This window comes from Pseudochaenichthys georgianus, chromosome 1 (assembly GCF_902827115.2).
Source record: "Pseudochaenichthys georgianus chromosome 1, fPseGeo1.2, whole genome shotgun sequence".
NCBI lineage: Eukaryota > Metazoa > Chordata > Actinopteri > Perciformes > Channichthyidae > Pseudochaenichthys > Pseudochaenichthys georgianus.
In genome coordinates, this window is record NC_047503.1 from 3,958,709 (window position 1) to 3,980,210 (window position 21,502).

At 44.0% G+C, this 21,502-nt stretch overlaps 1 protein-coding gene across 1 annotated transcript in view; it reads right to left on the bottom strand.

The window, feature by feature from the left end:
- Positions 1 to 1,347: 1,347 nt before the first annotated feature.
- zdhhc5a (zinc finger DHHC-type palmitoyltransferase 5a) overlaps positions 1,348 to 21,502 on the bottom strand; it is a 34,429-nt gene continuing 14,274 nt past the window's right edge. The window contains exons 4-13 of the mRNA XM_034095121.2: positions 15,054 to 15,175; positions 14,761 to 14,918; positions 14,152 to 14,324; positions 13,893 to 13,995; positions 13,291 to 13,382; positions 12,674 to 12,800; positions 11,230 to 11,338; positions 11,029 to 11,138; positions 5,181 to 6,235; positions 1,348 to 3,950 (exon numbers count right to left, since the gene is read on the bottom strand). Of these exons, the coding sequence (XP_033951012.1) occupies positions 3,725 to 3,950; positions 5,181 to 6,235; positions 11,029 to 11,138; positions 11,230 to 11,338; positions 12,674 to 12,800; positions 13,291 to 13,382; positions 13,893 to 13,995; positions 14,152 to 14,324; positions 14,761 to 14,918; positions 15,054 to 15,175 (2,275 nt within the window). The 3' untranslated portion in view covers positions 1,348 to 3,724. The remainder of the gene's footprint in view (positions 3,951 to 5,180; positions 6,236 to 11,028; positions 11,139 to 11,229; positions 11,339 to 12,673; positions 12,801 to 13,290; positions 13,383 to 13,892; positions 13,996 to 14,151; positions 14,325 to 14,760; positions 14,919 to 15,053; positions 15,176 to 21,502) is intronic.

Below are 21,502 nucleotides of genomic sequence, written 5' to 3' on the forward strand. Positions count from 1 at the left end.
GGGGGGGTCCGGGGGCATGCTCCCCCGGGAAGATTTTTTTTTTTAAATATTGAAGTTAAAACCATCAATCTGGTGCACTTTGAGAGCAACATTAAGAGATCTATGGATCTATGTGCTCTTTGTTTGATTTTGCCTTCCCAGTCCCTTATCACAAAGCCTATAAGAGCATGGCGCCAGTTGTTGTAGCCTTAATGTCCCCATGATCTGAACTGTTATTACCTGCAGTAGATGCAGTGTTACTGCTGGCGATAAGGGCTGGTTGTTTTAAACATTTTCTGATGTCCATCATTGACTGCTGTGTAAGCACCTTGCAGATGATGAATGTGCAGGGGCACAGGTCACGCGCACCTGACATAATAACGTTACTTACCGTTTAAATTGATCAAATAAATGCAGCAGACAATGTTATTTAACCACAATTACAATTTATTTTATTTCAACTATATTCTTCTTATTATTACTACTATTGTTAGTAATATTAGGCAAAATGTAATATGTTTTACTTTTCATTTTTCAAATGAGGGTGCATAACGACTCAACTGAGGGTGCAATGCACCCTTATGCACCCCCGTAGAACCGGGCCTGCACTGCTGTGAAAGCACTTTTGAAATGATGCACGCGCAGCGGAGCAGGTCACGCGCACCTGACACAATTTGTTGTTAGTATTTTTCGCTCCGTTCTCTTTTTTGAATAGAGGGTGCATACCATGCAACTGCCCGAAGATCCCGACGCGAAGTCTGAAGAGTAAACACCAGGTTTACTAATCTACCCGCACAATTTGTCTCTGGTGTCGGAATGTCTCGCTCGTACATTCTTAAAAAACAAAACACCATTTAATTTCGGGTTAAAATGTGTTGTAACAGCGTTACTGGGCATTGCAACGGGTAATATATTACCCACATTTCAGTAGTAATGCGTTACATTACTTCGTTACAGCAAAAAGTAATATGGGTGTCAACACATCCTCACAACCATTTAACACATGTTCTCAGACCAGGAGTCTCTCTTATCTTTTAACTTCATCATAAAAGCATTTCCCAAGCCACACCAAACGTGAATTCCGCTGATGTTGTTTCCTTTTTGAATAGTTAGTGTTGGGGCCATGGCTTCATTTCGTTCTTTCTTTTTTAAAGGAGAAGCCACCGTCTCTATGGTAGAACAGAGTACACTTCGTATAGATAACTACTGAACATGCTAGAAATAAGGCATCTGGTCTGAGAGGTATTTACTCACTTTCTTTTTTATCAGGATTCTCAAACTCAACCATTCTTTTAAGTCAATATTAAAACTCTTCATTTATCACTATATATTTCTATATCAATTCATATAAAACCATTTCAAATTAAATAGGTGACATAAAAAACACTTTAATTTTCAAGGCAGTTGCTCAAGGAATGAGTTGTGTGTGTTGGGCCGAAGCATGACTTCCTTGTCTCCCGTTTGTTCACAGACCACACTCAGTGGCCAGTATAATAGTAGTGCATGCTGCGGTCTGCTATGAACGCCACTTAAAAAGAGAAATCCACATTTAAAATCACATCACCCTGTACAAACATGGAATCATATTCACATCTATGAGCAAATCAACAGACGGGGAAGCCATTTGTTTTTTTTCAGTCACAGTTTTCATGGCTCTATCTAAAGGCGAGTCCATTCACGACATCAATGGAGAGGTTCATGTGCTGTTCCTTCCAGCCCATAATACAACACCACGTTACTGACTGCAGGCTGTGGCCGCAGATCATCACACATCACGAAAACACCTTTGCTCAAGGTCCAATCAGATCACTCCGTCTGCTGGAGGCTTATTCAAAGTACACATCACATTTAGTTTACACTGAACAGCTCCACTGTGAGAAGCTCTCCACTTTGAGTTCAATCAGGTTCCACACACTGTGCTGCATCATCATCATCATCATCATCATCATCATCATCATCATCATCATCATCATCATCATCATCATCATCATCATCATCATCATCACCATCATCATCATCATCATCATCATCATCATCATCATCATCATCATAGTGTTCAATGATGTTCAAAAACTGAGTGCGGAAATTATGGAAAATAACACCAATGTGACCCAATGCAGCTTCAGTGTAAAAGTGCTGTTGGGTAACAGTCTAGGTGTCAGCTCCAGAGTCCTGTTGTGAACCCGGAAATGTTGAGTACCCCAACGTTTTGTGTTAGAAATGTAGCATTATAGCTTATGTGGACAATAGTTAAAAAATGGCTTGCCCGATTTTGGAGTGGCTTTGCAGGTTATGGAGGATGCTTAATCCATTTCTGACATTTTCAGGATCCAAATTGACATTTTAAAGCATAAATTGGCCAATACTTCTACTACAATAGGCGCGTTCACACCGGAGTACTTTTCCCTGTACTTTTCCCGTTTAGTTCCGTTGGTACCCCTTATGTCGCGTTCACACCAAAAAGAGTACTTAGTGCCGGGAACTTTTACCCCCATTTTTAGTGCCTGCAAGAGAGGTGGTACCAAAAAAGTACCAATTGCTATTGGCTCTGAAAAGTGTTTTGAAGCCACCATTGTATTTGCTGGCATTAGCATTATTAGCATTAGCCCCGCGCACCAACGCAGAGAGACTAACTTATGGCAACACAAAAGAAAACATGGGAGCGGTGGAGATGAGGAGGTGCTGGCGTTCTGGCGATTTACTCGGAAGGCTTCAGTCGAAGCTGCTGGGACTCCCAGCAGCTTCGACTGAAGCCAGTCCCCAACTCCGGGGACTTCCGGCCGGGAGTATACGCCGTGAAGTGGTTTGCGGCCTGCCAGTAAACCCAAAGCAGAAGAAGAAGAAGTGAGGTCAGCGGCTTCATTTGCGTAATCTTCCCTCAGGGAACTTATTCCGGTGTGAACGCGATCTGTACTTAGTGCCCTGGGGTACTAAGTGCTGGGGCACTTGGTGTGAAAGAGGCTTATATGGGCTGATTTTGACAAATTTGGGTCCATTTTTAAGTTTTAGTGGACTCTGGATCATTTGCATTGGAAACATTGCTTATTTATTGGAACAATCATTCTCCACAGTAGAAGTCATAGGTAGAGTTTCAACTTGTTCCCTCTATATCCAATTGTCTGCAACACTTCTCATGGTAGTCAAAATCAGCCCACCCAGAGTACAAATATAGCCACTTTCTGGTTAAACTGCCATTTTTGATCCTGAAAATGTCAGAAACGGATTCAGCGTCCTCAATAACCCCCAAATCCACTCTAAAATTCTCCAAATCGGCGAAGCCTTTTTAAACTATTGTCCACATAGGCAATAATGCTAATTCATGCCAATTAACGCAATTTATTCTAATTGTGCAAATTGCCCAACATATTATCCATCCGGCAGTCTGTAATTACTGGAGGGCCACTACTTCATTTCAAACATAAAACTTTGGGGTACTCAACATTTCTGGGTTCAGTGCTGGCAAGCAGATTGTAACGTTACAGTTGGTGGGGGTCAGAGCCCTCCCCCTGGCAGTGGGAATGCATAATGTACCACCTGACCACAGCGAGCAGACTGAGAAGGTTCCTGCGTGCTCCAGCATCACGTGACCTGCACAGGAAGTGCGGTGGATCCAGTCTAGCTCCACAGCCAACCAGCAGTGAGATCTGGTCCCTCCTCAGACCCTCAAAAGCGGTTGCTCTCCCTCAGAGGGGGAGGAGGCCGCAGAAGCTCCTCTCCGCTCCTCCAGGGGGGGTCTGGTGGCCGCTCACACAGAGATCTCGTAGGTGGTGCCCCCGACGCCCGTCACCTTCTTCACCCCGCCCCCCTGAGGCTTGTGAGCAGGACTGTGGGTCAGGGTCGAGCTGGGATAGGCCACTCCGGGTCGGGCACACACGCTGATTGGGTGAGAGGGAGAGGAAGGGGCGGAGCAGGAGGAGAAGGGCTGGCCACCATTGGACCGACTCAGAGGCTTCCTCTGGATCAGCTCATCCCTGAAGGAGGAAGGACACAGAGACAGTGTGAGGGGCAGGAAGTCCAGAGAGAGAGCTCTGTCCTCCCACACAGAGAACACGGTCTCTGCTGCACCCTGAGGAGACCCTAACCCCGTCATCACACTGCACCCTGAGGAGACCCTAACCCCGTCATCACTGCACCCTGAGGAGACCCTAACCCCGTCATCACTGCACCCTGAGGAGACCCTAACCCCGTCATCACTGCACCCTGAGGAGACCCTAACACCATCACACTGCACCCTGAGGAGACCCTAACCCCATCATCACTGCACCCTGAGGAGACCCTAACCCCGTCATCACACTGCACCCTGAGGAGACCCTAACACCGTCATCATTTACTCAAGTACTGTACTTTATACATCTTTTCTTTGTTCTACTTGAGTATTTCTATGGTCATTCTACGAGTACTTTTGATACTTTAAGTAGAATATATATATGTATATATGTATGTTTTGAAGGACCGACAGAGCTGATTAAGAGCAGGATTAGCAGGGTTAGGTTGTGTGATATAGAATGCTATAATAGTTTCATAATCATATCACCTCACCAAAGTCTTTGTTTCAGCCCCCCCCCCCCCCCCCCCCCGGAACTCTGAGCAGTCGGACAGTGGAGCCTCCTGCTGTGAATGTGATCAGGGCATTCCGTCACTAAGACAGATTTAATAAGTAAATAAAAGTGTGAAGCTTGATGGGGAACATTCTCAGTATGAAAGTTAAAACCATATTTTTATTTCACTGACTCAACACAGATCGTCTGAAAAGTGGAATTCATGCAGCATTCAAACTCAACAAGTATTCACAGTGGAGACACAATGGAATGACCCTGTGCATGGGAGGGGGGGGGGGGGGGACAGTGAGCAGGGGAGACAGGAACACACAGCGACAGACAGACCAGGCGTCTTCATGCACAATGTGTCTGGGGTGACTTGTGAGAACGTGATATGAAAGTACTGAACAGAACACATGATGCTACGATAGCGCAGCATCACACATGAAAGCTCCGACACATGGAAGACAGGCAGAGGGGAAGAGAGAACACTCACAGGACACCTGGCAGCAGGAGGAGGAGGAGGAGCAGGAGGAGGAGGAGGAGCAGCAGCAGGAAGAGCAGGAGGAGGAGAAGCAGGAAGAGCAGTCAATCAGGTAGTCAGCTGTTGAGGCGGGCAGGTGCAAACCAATGGTCCCGACAAAAGGCGAAGGTCATACTCACTTTGGCGGCAGCATTACTCCTCCTCCCCCAGCTCCTCCCCCAGCTCCTCCCCCTCCTCCTCCCACCCCCGCCGCGTTGGCCCCGGCTGACGCTGAGGCCTTGCGGACGAGCCGGTACTGCATCTCTGCTGCGGCGGCGCTGGAGTAGGAGAGAGACTTGCCCAGGGGCGGGGGGTGCGGCGAGCGGGGAGGGTGGGTGGTGGAGGTGGAGGAGGGTCCCAGGGGGGTGTCGGTGGATCGGGTGCGGTAGGGATAGGCATGGTGGTGGGGGGGCGCGTAAGGGGCGGCAAAGCGGGGAGGGCGGCTGGTGGATGAAGAGGAAGAGGAGTGGTGGTGATGGTGGGCGTGGTGGTGGTGGTGGTGGGCGTGGTGGTGGCGATGGTGTGGGGGAGGCGGGGCGGCAGAGGACGGCGGAGCAGAGGTGTGATTGGCTGGCGGGGGGTGCGGATCCCCCAGCAGGCGCTCCCTGTCTAGGGGAGGTGGGGGGGAGGAGGATGTGGTGGAGGAGGAGCGATGGAGGAAGGGCTGGTGGTGGTGGAGGTGGGAGGAGCGGTGGTAGTGGTGGGGCGACTGCATCTCAGCGTCTCTCGGGCGAGACAGGAAGGGGGAGGTGTAGCCGCCTGCTGCCGGCGTAAAGGGTCTCCCAGACGGAGCCTCAGGGGCCACCACCACCCCTTTGTCGAAGTCCTCTCCATCTGCCACCAAGCTGTCATACGACAGGCTCCCGTTGCGGGACGGGTGGTGAGGCGGGGGCGTCTGATTGGCTAAGCTCTTGAAGCTGGCGGTTGCCTCGGAGAGGTGGGTGGTGCCGGCCGAGGTGTGGGTGGAGCTGGATGAGAAAGAGGGGTACGAACGTCCACCGAGGGTGTAGCCAGGGATGCCCCCCACCTCTCTTCTCCCCTCCCTCCTCTCCTCCCCAGCTCCACCCCCCGCCCCCCCCACAGCGTCCCTGCGGTCCAGGCTGGGCTGGGAACGGAAACCGGGCTGCTGGCTGGCCTGGAGGAGGGAGGAGGTGGAGGAGTCCTTTGCACTGCCAACACTCTCTCCTCGACTCAGCTGGAGGAGGGAGGAGGAGGAAAAGGAAGAGGAGGAAAAGGAGGAGGAGGAGGAGGAGGAAGAGGAGGAGGAGGAGGAGAGGGAAAAGAAACAACAAGCAGCTGAGCAAAGGAGCAACCTGGAGTTGAACTACTTCCTGCTGGTACTTCCTGGTACGACTTGCTGCAGCCTGTCTATTAACCAACACTGAAGAAGGACCACATCACTTCAACGTTAGCAGCTCTACCCTGGCTCCCAGTGAATTACAGAATCTAATTGAAAATACTTCTTACTTACAAAGCGCTTAATGGTCGGGCACCATCCTACCTAAAATATATTTGAATCCACTATTGCCCCTCTCGGGCATCACGTCCAGAATGCAGGTCCCACAAAACCAGATGAGCGCGTTCCGCTAAGCTCCCTCTCTCTGGAAGCAACCGTGTGTATTGGGAAGGCAGACCGTGTACAACATATTAAGAGTGTGCTGAAGACCTTCAAAAGCATAACGTTAAAGCTGGTTTAAGAGTACCCAATGTTTGTCATCCATTTTATCTTTTTGCTTTTAATGTATTTGTATTTGATCAGATTGTATTTGACATGCCATCTTGTCTTTTTATTATATTATTGTAAATTCATTTGAACTTTTAGCACTGTCATTTATGTTTGTTAATCTGTAAAGCCCTCTGAGAAAGTGTTGTGATATTGGGCTATAGAAATAAAGGTTGATTTGATTCCTACTGCACTCTGACTCCCTCTAGTGTACACTTCCTGACACAACAGCTCCACTCAGGTCAGCTCTTTAGAAGATCACGGTGCTGAGATGGAGGAGGCGTGGCCAGAGGAAGACTCTGCACACCTTACAATAAGGCCGAGTGCCGCTCACTGGTCCTTTCTCATTTGATCTATGGAGCTGCACCCCCCCTCTTTGCCTCTTTGGTGTGGTTTTCACTTCAATTCCCCATTGGTACTTTAAGTGTATTTTGATGCTAATACTTTTGTACTCGAGTAACATTTTGAATGCAGGACTTTTACTGAAAATGTATTCCTTCACTCGGGTACTTCTAATTTTTACCAACTGCATACATGTGTAACATTTCAGACACGTTTTGTATGGTATGCAGACAGAGGCTGAGCTTGAGGAGGAAAGCGTTAGTTGGATACAGCACACTAACTGTAACACAAGTTGAATATGTTTATTTCGATACCAATGTTTCTGGTACTGTGGTGTTGTGAGGGTAAAAAGTCAAATAAAAAAATGCAACACAACAAAAGACTGTAAACGGAAATATAGTATGAGAAATGGTTGTATGTATGCATAATGTATACATGTTGTGTATCGAGGTCACACATGTTTCATTACACAAGTCATAATATCCTCGTGAATTTTTAAATAAACTTTTGTCATTATCACTTCAAAGTAACAACTTATTTTGTTGCTTCTGTTACTGCTTACACCTCAAACTGCAACCAAGGAGAAGAGGGAACATGATTCCTCCTTCTGAGTCGTCAGTAGGCTTATCTCTGTATCGGCGCACCGCAGTACTTTTCACACTTTAGTTCCGATATAGTTCCGAAATGTCGCGTTCACACCAAAAAGAGCCAGAACTAAAATTAATTCATCAGAACCTTTTTACCCCCTTTTCAAAAGTTTTGTGAAGCCGCCATTTTCTTATCCTCGCATTAGCATTATTAGCATTAGCATTAGCCCAGCGGACAAACGCAGAGAGACTAATTTATGGCAACACAAAATAAAACATAGGAGCGGTGGAGATGAGGCTTCAGTAGAAGCTGCTGGGAGTCCCAGCACCTTCTACTGAAGCCAGTCTCCAACTCCGGGGACTTCCGGCCGTGGACTTTGTTTGCGGCCTGCCAGTAAACCCAAAGCAGAAGAAGAAGAAGTGACGTCAGCGGCTTCATTTGCCTAATCCACCCTCAGGGACTTATTCTGGTGTGAACGCAATCTGTACTTAGTTCATGAGAACTAAAGAGTTCTCATGAACCTTTGTGGTTAAAGTACTGCGGTGTGAATGCGCCTTATGAGAAGAACCCAGCTGAAACATCAAATTAAAGGGCACTTGTGGAAACTTGCCTAATAGAGTTACATATAAGCTTTTGATACTGTGTTTGACTACTTCTTTGACAAGCTCTTGGTGAATCTACAGGAGACTTCTCATTCGGGAGAAATGAAGGAAAATCAAAACAAAGTTGTGGATTGACAGGTACGAGGAAATGAACTGGACATGGGTAAAAAAACTGAGTAGAACCATCCGCACCATGTCTAGATGTACTCGGCAGGGTTTCCGCTGGGATTTTTTCTCGCCGGTCAAATGTCCGGGCAGAATTTATTTTACCGGACAAATGTGAAACTTCCCGTGTGTCATATTTCAATAATAATAATAAGAGTTGTGTAGCAGAGTTTCCGTTAGCAGGTAATTACCGGACTATGAGCAGATATGCTGATGTTTAAAACTCAGTTCACGGGCTCATTTTTATATTGCTTCAGTTTATAATCGTAACAGATCGAAAAATTCAGATTCATTTTTCAATAAATGATTCCACAAACAATCAAACAACATAATTATTACATTCAAACAAACTACTTGTAGTAGATAACGTACATTATTCAGAAGTTTACATCAACTTTGAATAATAACACGGGAGAAACGGAGCCTCTCTTTTCCCCTCTCCCTCCCTCTCTCTCCTGACAGCCCGTCAGTTTCTCATGCAGCTCCTGCAGCTCGCTAAACAGAGGGCGGGGCTTCAGATGATCATGCAGAGCTGCGTGTCTCGGTCAGACTCAGCAGCTGATCTGATCTCTCTCTCGCTTCCGGTTACACTTCACTCGCGTTTATGTCCATATCGATCAGATCCAGCTCTCCTGATCGGCCTTTATAGAGAGCACCGATCAAACTATTAAGAGTGAATATCGGCCGATAATGACCGGCGGCCGATCGATCGGAGCCTCCCTAATTATTACCAGACATTTTGACCGGCAGGTTTTGAATTTACCGGTTTTTAATACATTTTACCAGCTAAAAACCGGTAATTACCGGCTAACGGAAACCCTGGTACTCGGATACAGTCCTTTGTTTCAAACACAAAGGACTCTCTATTCTTCAGCCCTATACATTACCCCGAGAGATGAATCCAGTCTCTAGATGTATTAGCACAGTAGTTCACCCATGTCCAGGCAAACAGAAAGGGGCAGGAAACAAAGAAAATATGAGGAAAATTGCTTTCAGCACAACCACTTACTGATATTGATCGACAGAAAGCCACTGAGAAACCAAACCCAGATGAGCGACAGGAAATCAAAAAACAAACAAAAATGGAGATGCATTAGATTGAAAGGCAGGGACAAATGAAAAAAAAAAAACACACACACCTTAGTGCATCTGATATACTTTTAGTTACATACTGATAGCTTATTTTTAAATTGAGACTGTCAGCTTCACTGTATTACTCATACATTGCCTTACCAAATATGTGAATCATAGAAATCGGATTATTATCCCTACTTCTGGCAGTGGCGAACTGTCACATGATGTCCCATTCAGAGCATCTGAAGTAATCTAAATTGTATCCCTACATCATTGCACTGCCACCAATGTTTACTACTAATATAAGCTATCCTGCTCCAATTAACACAAGACCTATTCATAGATCTACAGTGCATCAGGCAACACTCCTGATTGGATACTACAGCTCTGGAAAACATTAAGAGATCACTGCAACATTATCAGTTTCTCTGGTTTTACTATATAGATATGTGTTTGAGTCAAATTAATGTTTTTGTTTTTTTTATTGTATAAACTACTGACAACATTTCTCTGTGTTGGAATTCAACAGACACTGGAATGGAATGGCTGCCATACATGTAGAGATTGAGATTTAAGAAACATGTGGAGTGGTCTCTTAATTTTTTTCAGAGCTGTATCATGTTGAAGAAATGAATATGAAATAGAAACATTTACCAGGGACTTCCCTTTTTATAGTCTCCTGGATTCAAATTTCAAAGTGCAGATTTGAAACTGTTGACCACTCTGTATGAAGGAACAACTGGCCTTGCTCTCACATGATTTACATTTCTAGCTATCAGAAAGAACGAGATGTGTTTGTAATGTAAACATACAAAATTATTATTTCCGATGTAAAATATGGAGTACCTCAAGGCTCAATCCTTGGCCCTCTTTTTTTGATGTATTTATATAACACCCTTTGGACAAATTATAGTAATTCTAGAAAAATCTTAATCTACACTGATAATGCATATCTTGACAGCCGATCAGTTCCACATTAATAAATCAGTGTCAAGACTGGATGCCGAATAATGTCTTGCTTTTAAACTCATAAAAACGATATGTTGGTACGACCCCTGCTCAACATAGACACTAGCTTGATCAATAAACTGTAGACCACTGTGTCATATCCTAAAGTTCTCTCTCTCTCCAGATCCAAACATCTGGCTATGTATGCCTGCCAGATGTGCTCTCGGAGATTCAGCCTAAATCATCAGGGTGGCTGTGTCTCGAGAGGTGAAGCAGTAAGTGTCCTTGGGCAGGATACTGAACCTCAAGTTTCAGACAGTCACCAGTTCCTTAGTTCAGTATCTCTGCCTGCTTCCTTTTATTGTTTAAAAGATAGAGAAATATGTAGTGCTCTAAATGTGCGAGTGCTCTGATTAATAAAGTGTTCTGTAATTGTGTGTAATATAGTACTATATCTGTTTCAATGCCCCCTTACACCCTCTATGTCCCTTTCATTTATGCACCCCTGCTTGTTCAGATGCAGCCTGCTGTACATGTGTGCATTACCTGGTTGGCGTAAGCATGTGTGAGCGCTGTGTGGTTCTTCCCAGGGCTGTAGTTGGGCCTGTATTTGTACATGGTGGGGGTGGGAGGGGCTTTGTTCAGTAGACTGCACTCTGCAGGAGGGTGGGAAGACAAAGATTTGAATAAACTTACTGTGAAGCAGTGAACCAGAGCATTGTATGGTTAAGAGTCAGAAAGCGTTACCCTCTGTGTTTCCTCGGGTGATCCCAGGGTAGCGGAGCTCCGGTTTGGGAGGAGGTGGAGGCTCGGCGTCACATGACTGGCTCTCCATCATCTCCAGACTGGACTTGGACTGGATAGAAGAGAAATACAAAGTCAAAGAATCACATGACTGAAATGTAAGTCATGGTATTACTTCCCCTTCTTTGTTAAAAATACCAAATTAGTATCATTCAGAAAAGTGTTTTTCAAATGGCAGTGAGTGTCCTCCTAGGGGTTCTTTGGAGTACTGCAGGGAGTATGTGAGATTTAAAAATCTCCATCTGTCCTAAAATAATAACATCGTAATACATATATTATAAAGATTTTTAAAAAAGAAAATGATATCCCAATTAAATGCATCATTAACTGCAACAAACGATCAAGTGCTATATCACATTTGATATCAGGTGCAACTTATCAGCAGCTCGATGCAACCACAACACCATCTTGTTATTGCATTATGCCAAATCATTGGTTTGCCATGAATATAGTGACTGATTCTGAACATTATTTTGCTGTTTATCTTTAAGGGGGTAAGGGAGTGATTATCAAAACAACATTATACTATGAATACAAATGTTAAAGGGGTTGATTATCAAAACAATATTATACTGGGGAAAACTAAATCTCCTTTCATTTTTTTCCATCGATGCATCTATCTGCAATTTCTAATCAACTTTCCACAGAACATTCTCTGTATGAATAACATTGAAAGTGAATCGGAATCTTTTATCTCCCTCACCAGGTAACGCGGCTTCACATTTATGTTAACATTATAAAGACTTCAATTTTAACGGTTGCATTTATCAAAATGTCCATGCAACTTGAGGCTTCCACTGAATAACCAGTCTCTTACAACACACTTGAAAAGTGTATTGCTATTACTTAACTACTAAAAAAGTCGTGTGGCGTAGTGGGTTGTCCGTAGGTGTTCGGATCAGGGAGTCACAGGTTCAAACCCCCCTGCAGTCAGCAGTGGGGATTGTCCACAATATTGAGTATGTAAGTCGCTTTGGATAAAAGCGACTAACAAGTAACATGTAATGTGATGTAAAAACTAGCCAGGTAGATTGGTAATTTACCATCAGACCCAGCCTTACTTTGACCTGTCTTTTCACACTGTGGCTACTGCCAGAGAATGCTTGACGACCTGGAAATAACCGCTTCTTTCTGCTTCACTCTGAAATCATTTTTTTACCTGTACATTTACTACACATATTATACATATCTATCCCTGTGGGAATATTTAATTTGGCAATCAAGCCCATCAATATATTTTTAAAATGTCAAACAGCTTCTAAACCAGCTGGACCTGCCTATGAGTAGACCAACCAAGTGCAATCTGAGTGAGAAGCACAGCACATTTACCAAAAGGCCAAAGCAAGTCTATTTGTTTTATACCGCCACTCCGTCCTGCTGATCTTACCCGGTGCAGATCCCCCTGGATGCCGTTGTCCAGGATCTTTGCAGCCAGCTGGGCCTCTGTCAGCTGTGGCCGCAGGAAGGGAGGCTGCACACACACACTCTGCACACACTTCTTCCTGCCCAGATACCTGCAGAGAGCACAGACCACACCATGAAGACAACCACTGCACAAATGCACTTCTGTCACAAGACTTCTTCCAATGCAGAGATATACTCACCAGAGTTTCTGTTGGGAAAAGAATCTTACCGGTCAACGTGACAAATTGGAAGTTACATAACTGTGGTTATTATTAAGCTTGAAAGCAATTGATAAAGAATGACATCATCAAGGAATGTATACATCTTTTATTGCATTTTGTCCTTTAGAAATTCACGCCTGCATAACCGTGGAGCGGCGAGCGCTGTCAGGGACGTAGTGTTTTCGCCGAAGCGCACCCATGACGAGCACGGTTATGGCTCTTTTTAAGGGATATCCAGCTGCTGGTAATAACGTCTCTCCGGCCAGAATGGGCACAACAGGAAAGTTAGCAATCATATCTACTGTAGTGCATTTACTGTTGTATACCTAAACTATATGAGCATGTAGGCTACAAACAAAGAAAAAGGAAGAATATGCACCTGGGCGCCTGTGAGCTGCAGAGGACATGAGAGACATTCTTCCAACAGCCATTGGTGAAAGGGTTAACACCTCCTCTGAACTTCCCCGTCACCTGAAGAAAGAGAGGGACACCAGGGACATCAAAAGATGAGAGGGAGGATGGATAAAGGATGAAAGGTTATTGAACATGAAACGCAAATGAAATGAATACGGTATGGGCATGATCACTTATATTCAAAATGTTACTTATTCTGATAACAAAGCATGTGGGGCTTAAATATATATATATATATATATATATACCTAGAGAACATCTATGTACCAAGTAGGATTATCACCTGAACTAAAACTGTGTGGAAAAGGGAAAATAGCTCATAATGTCAAACTGTAATATTGTTTTCGTCCTGGTTTCACATCTCTCCAAAGCAGCTGCTGCCACTTAGTTTCTACACCTTAAACAGACATGTCCTTCTCTGCATTTCCCTATTCTATTGTAGTCATATCACAAACAGATTGTACTCTTGTTATTATTTACAGAGAGCCAACATTTACCCAGCTATCTGTGGCTCACAAATATCAACTACAGGACTTCTGGGACTACGAATCGTTACTGAAGTCCCACCTGTTCATTGGTAGTCCTGCCTCTGGCCACAAGCACGATGTGGAAGCCAGTGAGACCGGCCACAGGGATGAAGAACAGGCCTGCAACACACATTACAGCCAGCCTGAGAGCACGGGGCTAAGGAAAAACCTCAAGAGACAAGATCAACGTTTTGATTTCACGGTGCCATCGAAACTGGTTGTCCAGAATATAATACGTTTAAACTGGTTTGCCATCCCTAAAAAGGAAAAACTACAAAAAACAGATCCTAAAAGGATACGTGACGATGGCGTGCAGGCGCTCAATATTCTGCCGATGGTAGAGGATGAAGAGCATGCCGAAGCCAAACACGGCCACGATGTGCGCCGTCAGAGAGAGGAGGAAGAGGAAGAAGTAGCGGTAGTTCCTCCTGCCGATGCAGTTGTTCACCCACGGACAGTGGTGGTCGAAGTCCTGCAAAAGAAGGGTTAAAAGAAAGAAGAAGAATATTGTATCTCAAGAACTTAAAGTGTCATAAAATAACTCAGTAGGAGGAGCCCCACCGTTGTTGCTGATAACTTCAAAAATGTGCTTAGGCATGGTCGTTGCAAGTGTTTCCAGGAGACTGGTGGGAGCGTTGGCCCATATGACACCCATATGACACCCATATGACACCCATATGACACCCATATGACACCCATATGACATGGGCACAGCCTGTCCCCCAGGACGCAGAAACCATTTAAGGGTTAAGCACTTGGTAGAGTTGAGCTCCTACTACGGATGATGGCATACTTTAATGAACTTAACAAATAAAAACAGGTAAGTTTGAATACAAATGTTTTACAGGGTGAACAGTGAATGTACGCATTGATGTATTTGTGAAGTGGATGGGTGAGGGGAAGATCACCTCCACACAGTTGTCACAGACGGAGCAGTGGGAGCAGCGAGGCGGCCTGTAGAAGCGGCAGGTTGAACACCACTTCATCCTGACCTGGATCCCTCTGATCTCCACGGTCTTGTAGAGGGGGGCGCGGAAATCGTCCTCCTTGTCCTCGTCCTCCTCGGCTGCAGGGACAGGAAAAGCACACGTCACTAACACAACCCTACGATTAAGAAGGCTTTAGCAGGGATACCAATATGAGCGCGCTTGAAGCCAGCATCAACGCCACGCATCCAGCATGACACTGTCCGTGCTCTCACCTCTCGGGAAGATGCCAGGGTCCATGAAAGTGGCCATACAGAAGTTAGCCAGAACAAACAGGAAGACGACTGCATTGTAGATTGGCACCGCCACAGAGAACCGCTCGGAGAGCCACGGACACCTGCACACGAAGACAGATGACGGCACTCAGAGGCAAAGCGAGACACAGACTCTGATACATAATAAGGTTACATTTCAAAGTGAGGCTGTGTTCCAGAACGACAAGCTGCGCTGACTATAGTTATTAACGGCTGCAGCGCTCGTGTCCTTTCCAGCTGGACAGTGTGTGTCTTGGAGACTCCTACGATAGCAGGAAGTACCTCAGCGGAGGTTTCAGAACTTTGTCAGGTGTTTATAATTCTGTCATTCTGTTTGTCAAAGCGATTGCTCGACTGATGTGCAAGATACAGATACAAAACGTTACAAGTGTGTAACCAGGGCAATTCAACTTTTCAGACTGCATTGTTCATTTAGCTCAAAGTAAATGATGCGCTGATTTACAGACATATTTCTCCCAATGTAAGTCAATGGGAAAAAGTGTCTGACAAAATAGTAGTCAATGCCCGGCATACTTTCTGGGTCATTGGTGTGAAGTTTAGATCAATGGTCACGGTCTAATAGGCGTGGTCCGAGCACGTTTCAGGTGGGGAGGGGTTCACTGACAGAGTGATCCCACGCCGGAGGGTCCCTAGGGTCTCTGGTGATTCCCTCACTTTTCAGATTACTATTCATTTACTAGTGAGACTGCAGAGAGGGACCGGATCACGGGCTTCTGTCAGAGTGACAGATGCTGGCCTATTTTCTCCTCGCCACACACACACACACACACACACACACACACACACACACACACACACACACACACACACACACACACACACACACACACACACACACACACACACACACACACACACACACACACACACACACACACACACACACACACACACACACACACACACACACACACACACACACACACACACACACACACACACACACACACACACACACACACACACACACACACGCCCTCAAACACACGCAGACAGGCGGCCACAAAAGCACACTTCCTCACAATCTGACTTTCTCACATTTGGACCACGTGCACACTGAAACACACGCGTACTACACACAACCAAACACACTTTTTTGTGTTTTGTTTTTATTCTCATTCAATCCCCAAACTCCAGCTAAATGCCCGACCTCCTACTCTTTGTTGACGGGCTGCACCTGACCCACTCAGAGACTCACTCTCACCCTGGTTATAATAATAATGCTGTGCTGCTCAGCTAGTTATGCATCTCTTCTGTTGGCTGGTTACAAAGATATCCTCGAGGCTCAGGAGTAGCCATGAAGTGCGCTGTCCTGGTTCTAATCTGGCCAGGAACGTTTCACTTCTCCACTTCTCCTCATTCCCTGGAGCCAATGCATTGATGCAGGCAAAACATGCTCCTCTTAAAAAACTATTAATGTTATCTAAACATCTGTTCGTTCTTCCAACACAGCTGGATTGGATCTTGGATGACAATATTAAATTGTATCAAAGGTCAAACCATGATCAGATCTATAATTGTTTGGTTGGTTTGATTTTTTTCTAACAAAGGTGTATTTTATGAAAGGACTACAGGTTTCAATCACAGGGTATAGAAATGCAACATTGCATCCATTAGTGTTTTAGTGGCAAATACATCAACCGGTCGTGGTTTAAAATACTATGTATCCTGGTGCCACTAGTCTGATAGTTAAGTACAGCTGTTCTTCTTCTCGTATCCAACACGGGACCAATTAAACCAACCTATTCATGTATTGAGGGTTCATCTTTAATGAACACATATTCAGGATTTCTCAATGACCTATATCACAATTGAAGTTAAACTTCAAAAGTGATCCAGCGGAACAAGCCCGATGGGTCGCTATTTAATATCAATTTAGTATAACACAATATAATATGTCGTTTGGGTTTTACAACTGGTTCCGCTGCATATCCACCAGACATGGAGCAAAATAAGCCCTTTGTGTGGTGTTTGTCTACAGGATCAACTTAAATCCAATATATTCTACCAATGCTGATAAATGTGGGTTTTATCGTATGTATTTATGGCTTTTTCAATTTAAGGTTCCAAAAACATGATTCAGAGCAAATTTCAGGTAGAGAATCCGTGCCGGAGTCGGCTTTACAAGGTTCTCACTTCTATTCGCTAGCAGGCTACCTAAACGGATCACAACACACACGGAGAGACTCAAGGTTCATCCCAATTGATTATCCGCCTCCTCCTTTCCCTCACGTCTCTTCCTTGCGTCTTAGCTCCGCCCCTGTAAGACGCGAGGAAGAGACACGAGGACAGAGGAGTCCTCAGGTATGAGTTGGGATGTCCTCGTTCACTCCAGCGTCTCCATAAACGGTGCAGTTGTACCACCCGTCACTGGACTTCACTCCACATAAATCCCTTCAAACCTGGGATTTAATTTCACATTTAAATAATTTCTTCGATCTCTTCCATCTCTTTTATTATAGATTTCAAGAGAGTGAGATTTCAATTTCAATTATTTTCGATCCTGTATTTGTTTTTCCAGGCATAAAATGTAATTTAAAATGGACCTATTATGCTATATTAGGAAAATATATTACAAAACATGTCTGAAGTTGTTTGCTTAAAATACCAAACAGATCACCCATTGTAGCCATGCCTCATACTGCTCACACCCTGTCACTACCCGATCCGTCCCCCTGCCCGATCGGTACTGCGCATGTGCGAGATGGTCCGGAAGTCCGGATGGCAACCCACGATGGACACTTGACACAGTGGCTTTTAGCAAAGCTCAAAAAGAAAAACCGAGAGAGATGAGTTATTGTTATTACAACGTGACTTCGCTATTATTAAACAACTCTTTTAATTGGGTTCTTTTATTTGGGGTTAAGTACATTGTCAGAATAAGTGAGGAATGAATTGAACTTCTGTTAGACAGCCATATGCCATACATGTTTGCACACATTCACAGTAAATATGTATTCAGTATGATAGCTGTCTAACAGAAGTTAAATCCATTCCTCACTTATTCTGACAATGTACTTAACCCCAAATAAGAGAACCCAATAAAAAGAGTTGTTAAATAATAGTGAAGTCACGTTGTATTAACAATAACTCATCTCTCTCGGTTTTTCTTTTTGAGTTTTGCTAAAAGCCACTGTGTCAAGTGTCCATCTTGGGTTGCCGTCTGGACTTCCGGACCATCTCGCACATGCGCAGTACCGATCGGGCAGGGTGACGGATCGGGTAGTGACACACCCCTCTTTTGCAGCCCTGAAAGAGAAACGCAGATTTTGGGTCCTTAGCTTGGAAAAAAAATAAGGAGGCGGAGCTAATGCCTGATCAGAATTCTACCAGAGATAAAGTTAAATTCTGCTGTGATAAAACGCCATCCTGTTCTAAACCACATCAAAGATTATTTCTGAAACAGTATGGAGCTCAAAAGCTTTTTCTCTTGCGGGTTTATCACGAGGTGAGTTCCTTTTTTATTTCCTGCTTTTTAACCTGTTCAGCCCCAAGCCTGTTTTTCCAGGTCTCAGGCTCAAAAATGACATTCCCAGAACAAATGACTACATCTTCACTTCTAAAAGGGGTAAATTAATAATATGTTTTCTCAAAGCAATGATACACCTGTGAGTTGGATGTAGAGAAGTCAGAGTCAATATAGAATCTTTTTATTTTAAAGTAAATTCAGATTGAACAATAGTAAAAAAGAAAACATTACTTATAGTGAAAACCACCCTTGAATGATGGGATAGTAGACTAAAGGCTTTAGGAATCCAAACTATAACGTATCATAAGTGCCCTGTATCAAGATTGAAGCAAAACAAGTGACATTTGACCTTTTAGAGAGGTTTAGCAACAACAAAAAAACTTCTGGGGTCATTTGGGTGGATTTGCCATATCTCTGGAACCCCTCGGTCGATTTTGATGATTGACACCTCTTTTGAACCGTTAGAGCCAATAGAATCAAGAGGGAAGTTTCTAAATCCACCTACACGTTAACATTGAGGAGTGAGAGTGATGCGCACACAGCTTGCCCAAACCGAAAGCTCTGTTACGCTCTGAAAACTAGGTTATAGCCATAAATATGATGATGGATTATCAGTAATCATTTCAAAGGGACACAGAGACATTGGATTAACCTTCAGCAGCGTTTTTATCGTTGTAATGCCATCGGATACAACTTTTGATCAGAAAACAGCAAAGGTAAGACATATTTGCCGTTTAGGCTCCGTAAAGCTACATGGTGCGTTGTCTGGGTTTGCCTTCGTTGCCCTGAGTTTTGGTCGCACAGTGATGATACTTACACCTCTAGAATCTGATGTCTTGTTTGTGCAGATCCGATAAGTAATAAATTATTTATACCGTGAATTCTGTGCGTTAGCATTTTTTTGCTCAGGGCTCATTCAGAGGCTTGATATTACCCTTGCGTTTCATTTAGCTACAAATGGTTAATATTGTCTGATAGCTGAGTTTCTTCCCGTATGACACATTCATAGTTTGTTAAATGTTAAGAAGCCCTCAGACGCTGTTTCTTCAGCGTTGTACCCCCGTTTGAAAAAGATTTGGGTACGGAGGAAAAGAAAAAGGGTTTTATTTTCTGACGCTGCGTGAGTTCCCCGACGCACCGAGGACACATTTATGTATAAAAGTCATCACAAAGTGCATTTTGCATGATAGGTCCCCTTTAAAAGGTGGGGTAGGTCATTCTGGAGAAACCAGCTCGAGTGCGCTCGAATTTGAAAATACACAGCTGGAAAAAAATCTGCCACTTCCTCACAGAGCCCCGCCTCCAACACACACGAACGCGCACATGACCAATGAGGGCACGAGATAAATGTGTGCACAGATGGAAGGCTGACAGGCAGGTAGGCCATCCAGTTATTTTAGCCGGGCCGAGGCAGATGATTGGTCGTGCTTTTTACAGTACTACGGCTTCCACAGGTGAATTTTTTTATGGATTTGTTGTCAAAGCACTTCAGATATTCATTGCTATCGGGATGTTAAGAGCATTCCATGGAATATAACACAAAGTGTATCTCGAGCCGGTTTCTCAAAACTTACCTACCCCACCTTTAAGTTATAATTATAATCATAACAATAATAATTAATATCATTAAGGTATTTGAGCTCGTTTCAGATGAACTTTTGTATTGGATGTTATTTAATTCTCCGAGACACAAATCACTAAAAGATTAGTTCGGTATGCTACCCGTATTTTTATATATCCTTAATGTTTGACGTTCTGTGGGTGTTATCCACACATGCATCAAAAACCACAAGTAAGAACTGCAAGTTATTATTTTATAATCAAAACATTATTATGGAATTTGTAAGTATATTTCACACACTTTAAAAATGTAATGACTGATCCTCCTTGAACAGTCAGAACAGTTGCAGCGAGCAGACGGCTGTGCAGCTGGGGGCGGAGCATTGATGCACGAGTAGTGAACACTTACTTCCGCACAGTCTACTCTCGTGTATCCTCGCTCTCGTCTCCTCTGGAAGCCTCCTCTCTCCTCGACTCCTCCGCGTGTATTTAAGCGATTGGGACGTCCTCCAACATGGCATGTCTTGATCGATTTCCGGTTCAAGTCACAGAGGAGAGAGGAGTCGAGGAGGGGCATTGGGAGGAACCTTTAGTTCAGGGTGACTCTCACATCACTCTGTACCATCAGGGCATTCAATGCTCTGTTCTTTGGGAAGGCATTTGATTTTTCAAGTTTGGTATTGCGACGGTATGTCAAACCTTTTTGAAAATGTTGTTTATACAATAACAATAGAGATACCTTAAAAAACATAGACAAATTGATTTGATCAATACAAAAATATAACGGACACAAATGTTGCAAATGGTATTACAATGAAGTCACATGACCTATTTCACTCGCTGTACCGAATTCCTGCATTATACAATGGCCATCTCTTTCTCAATGTAAGTCAATGGGAAGAATTGCACGTGTAGGTGCCTGCCAACGAGACTTTGAGCGTCTACACTCGCACACACTGGTGGATAGTAACAAAGTACAGTACTTAAGTAACATTTTAAAGTACTTTAGTATTCCCGGTTTATGCCACTTTATACTCCACTAGAACTTGGTTACTTTTCAGATAAAGATTACTTGCCAATAGAAAATATAAATCAAGTTTGACATATTTATAGGTTAAGATATCCAGTAGCAGTATAGAATGTTATTTATATTATCCCTATGTTTACCAGCCGTGATAAAAACATGAATAATCATAATAATAGCCCAGTAACTCAATATATACAGTATATATTCGATTCTGAAATGGGCCATTACGCATAAGGAGTACTTTTACTTTTGGTACTTAAAGTATATTTTGATGCTACTTAATTAAGACTTTGAATGTAGGACTTTTACTTGCAACGAATAACTTTTAAATGT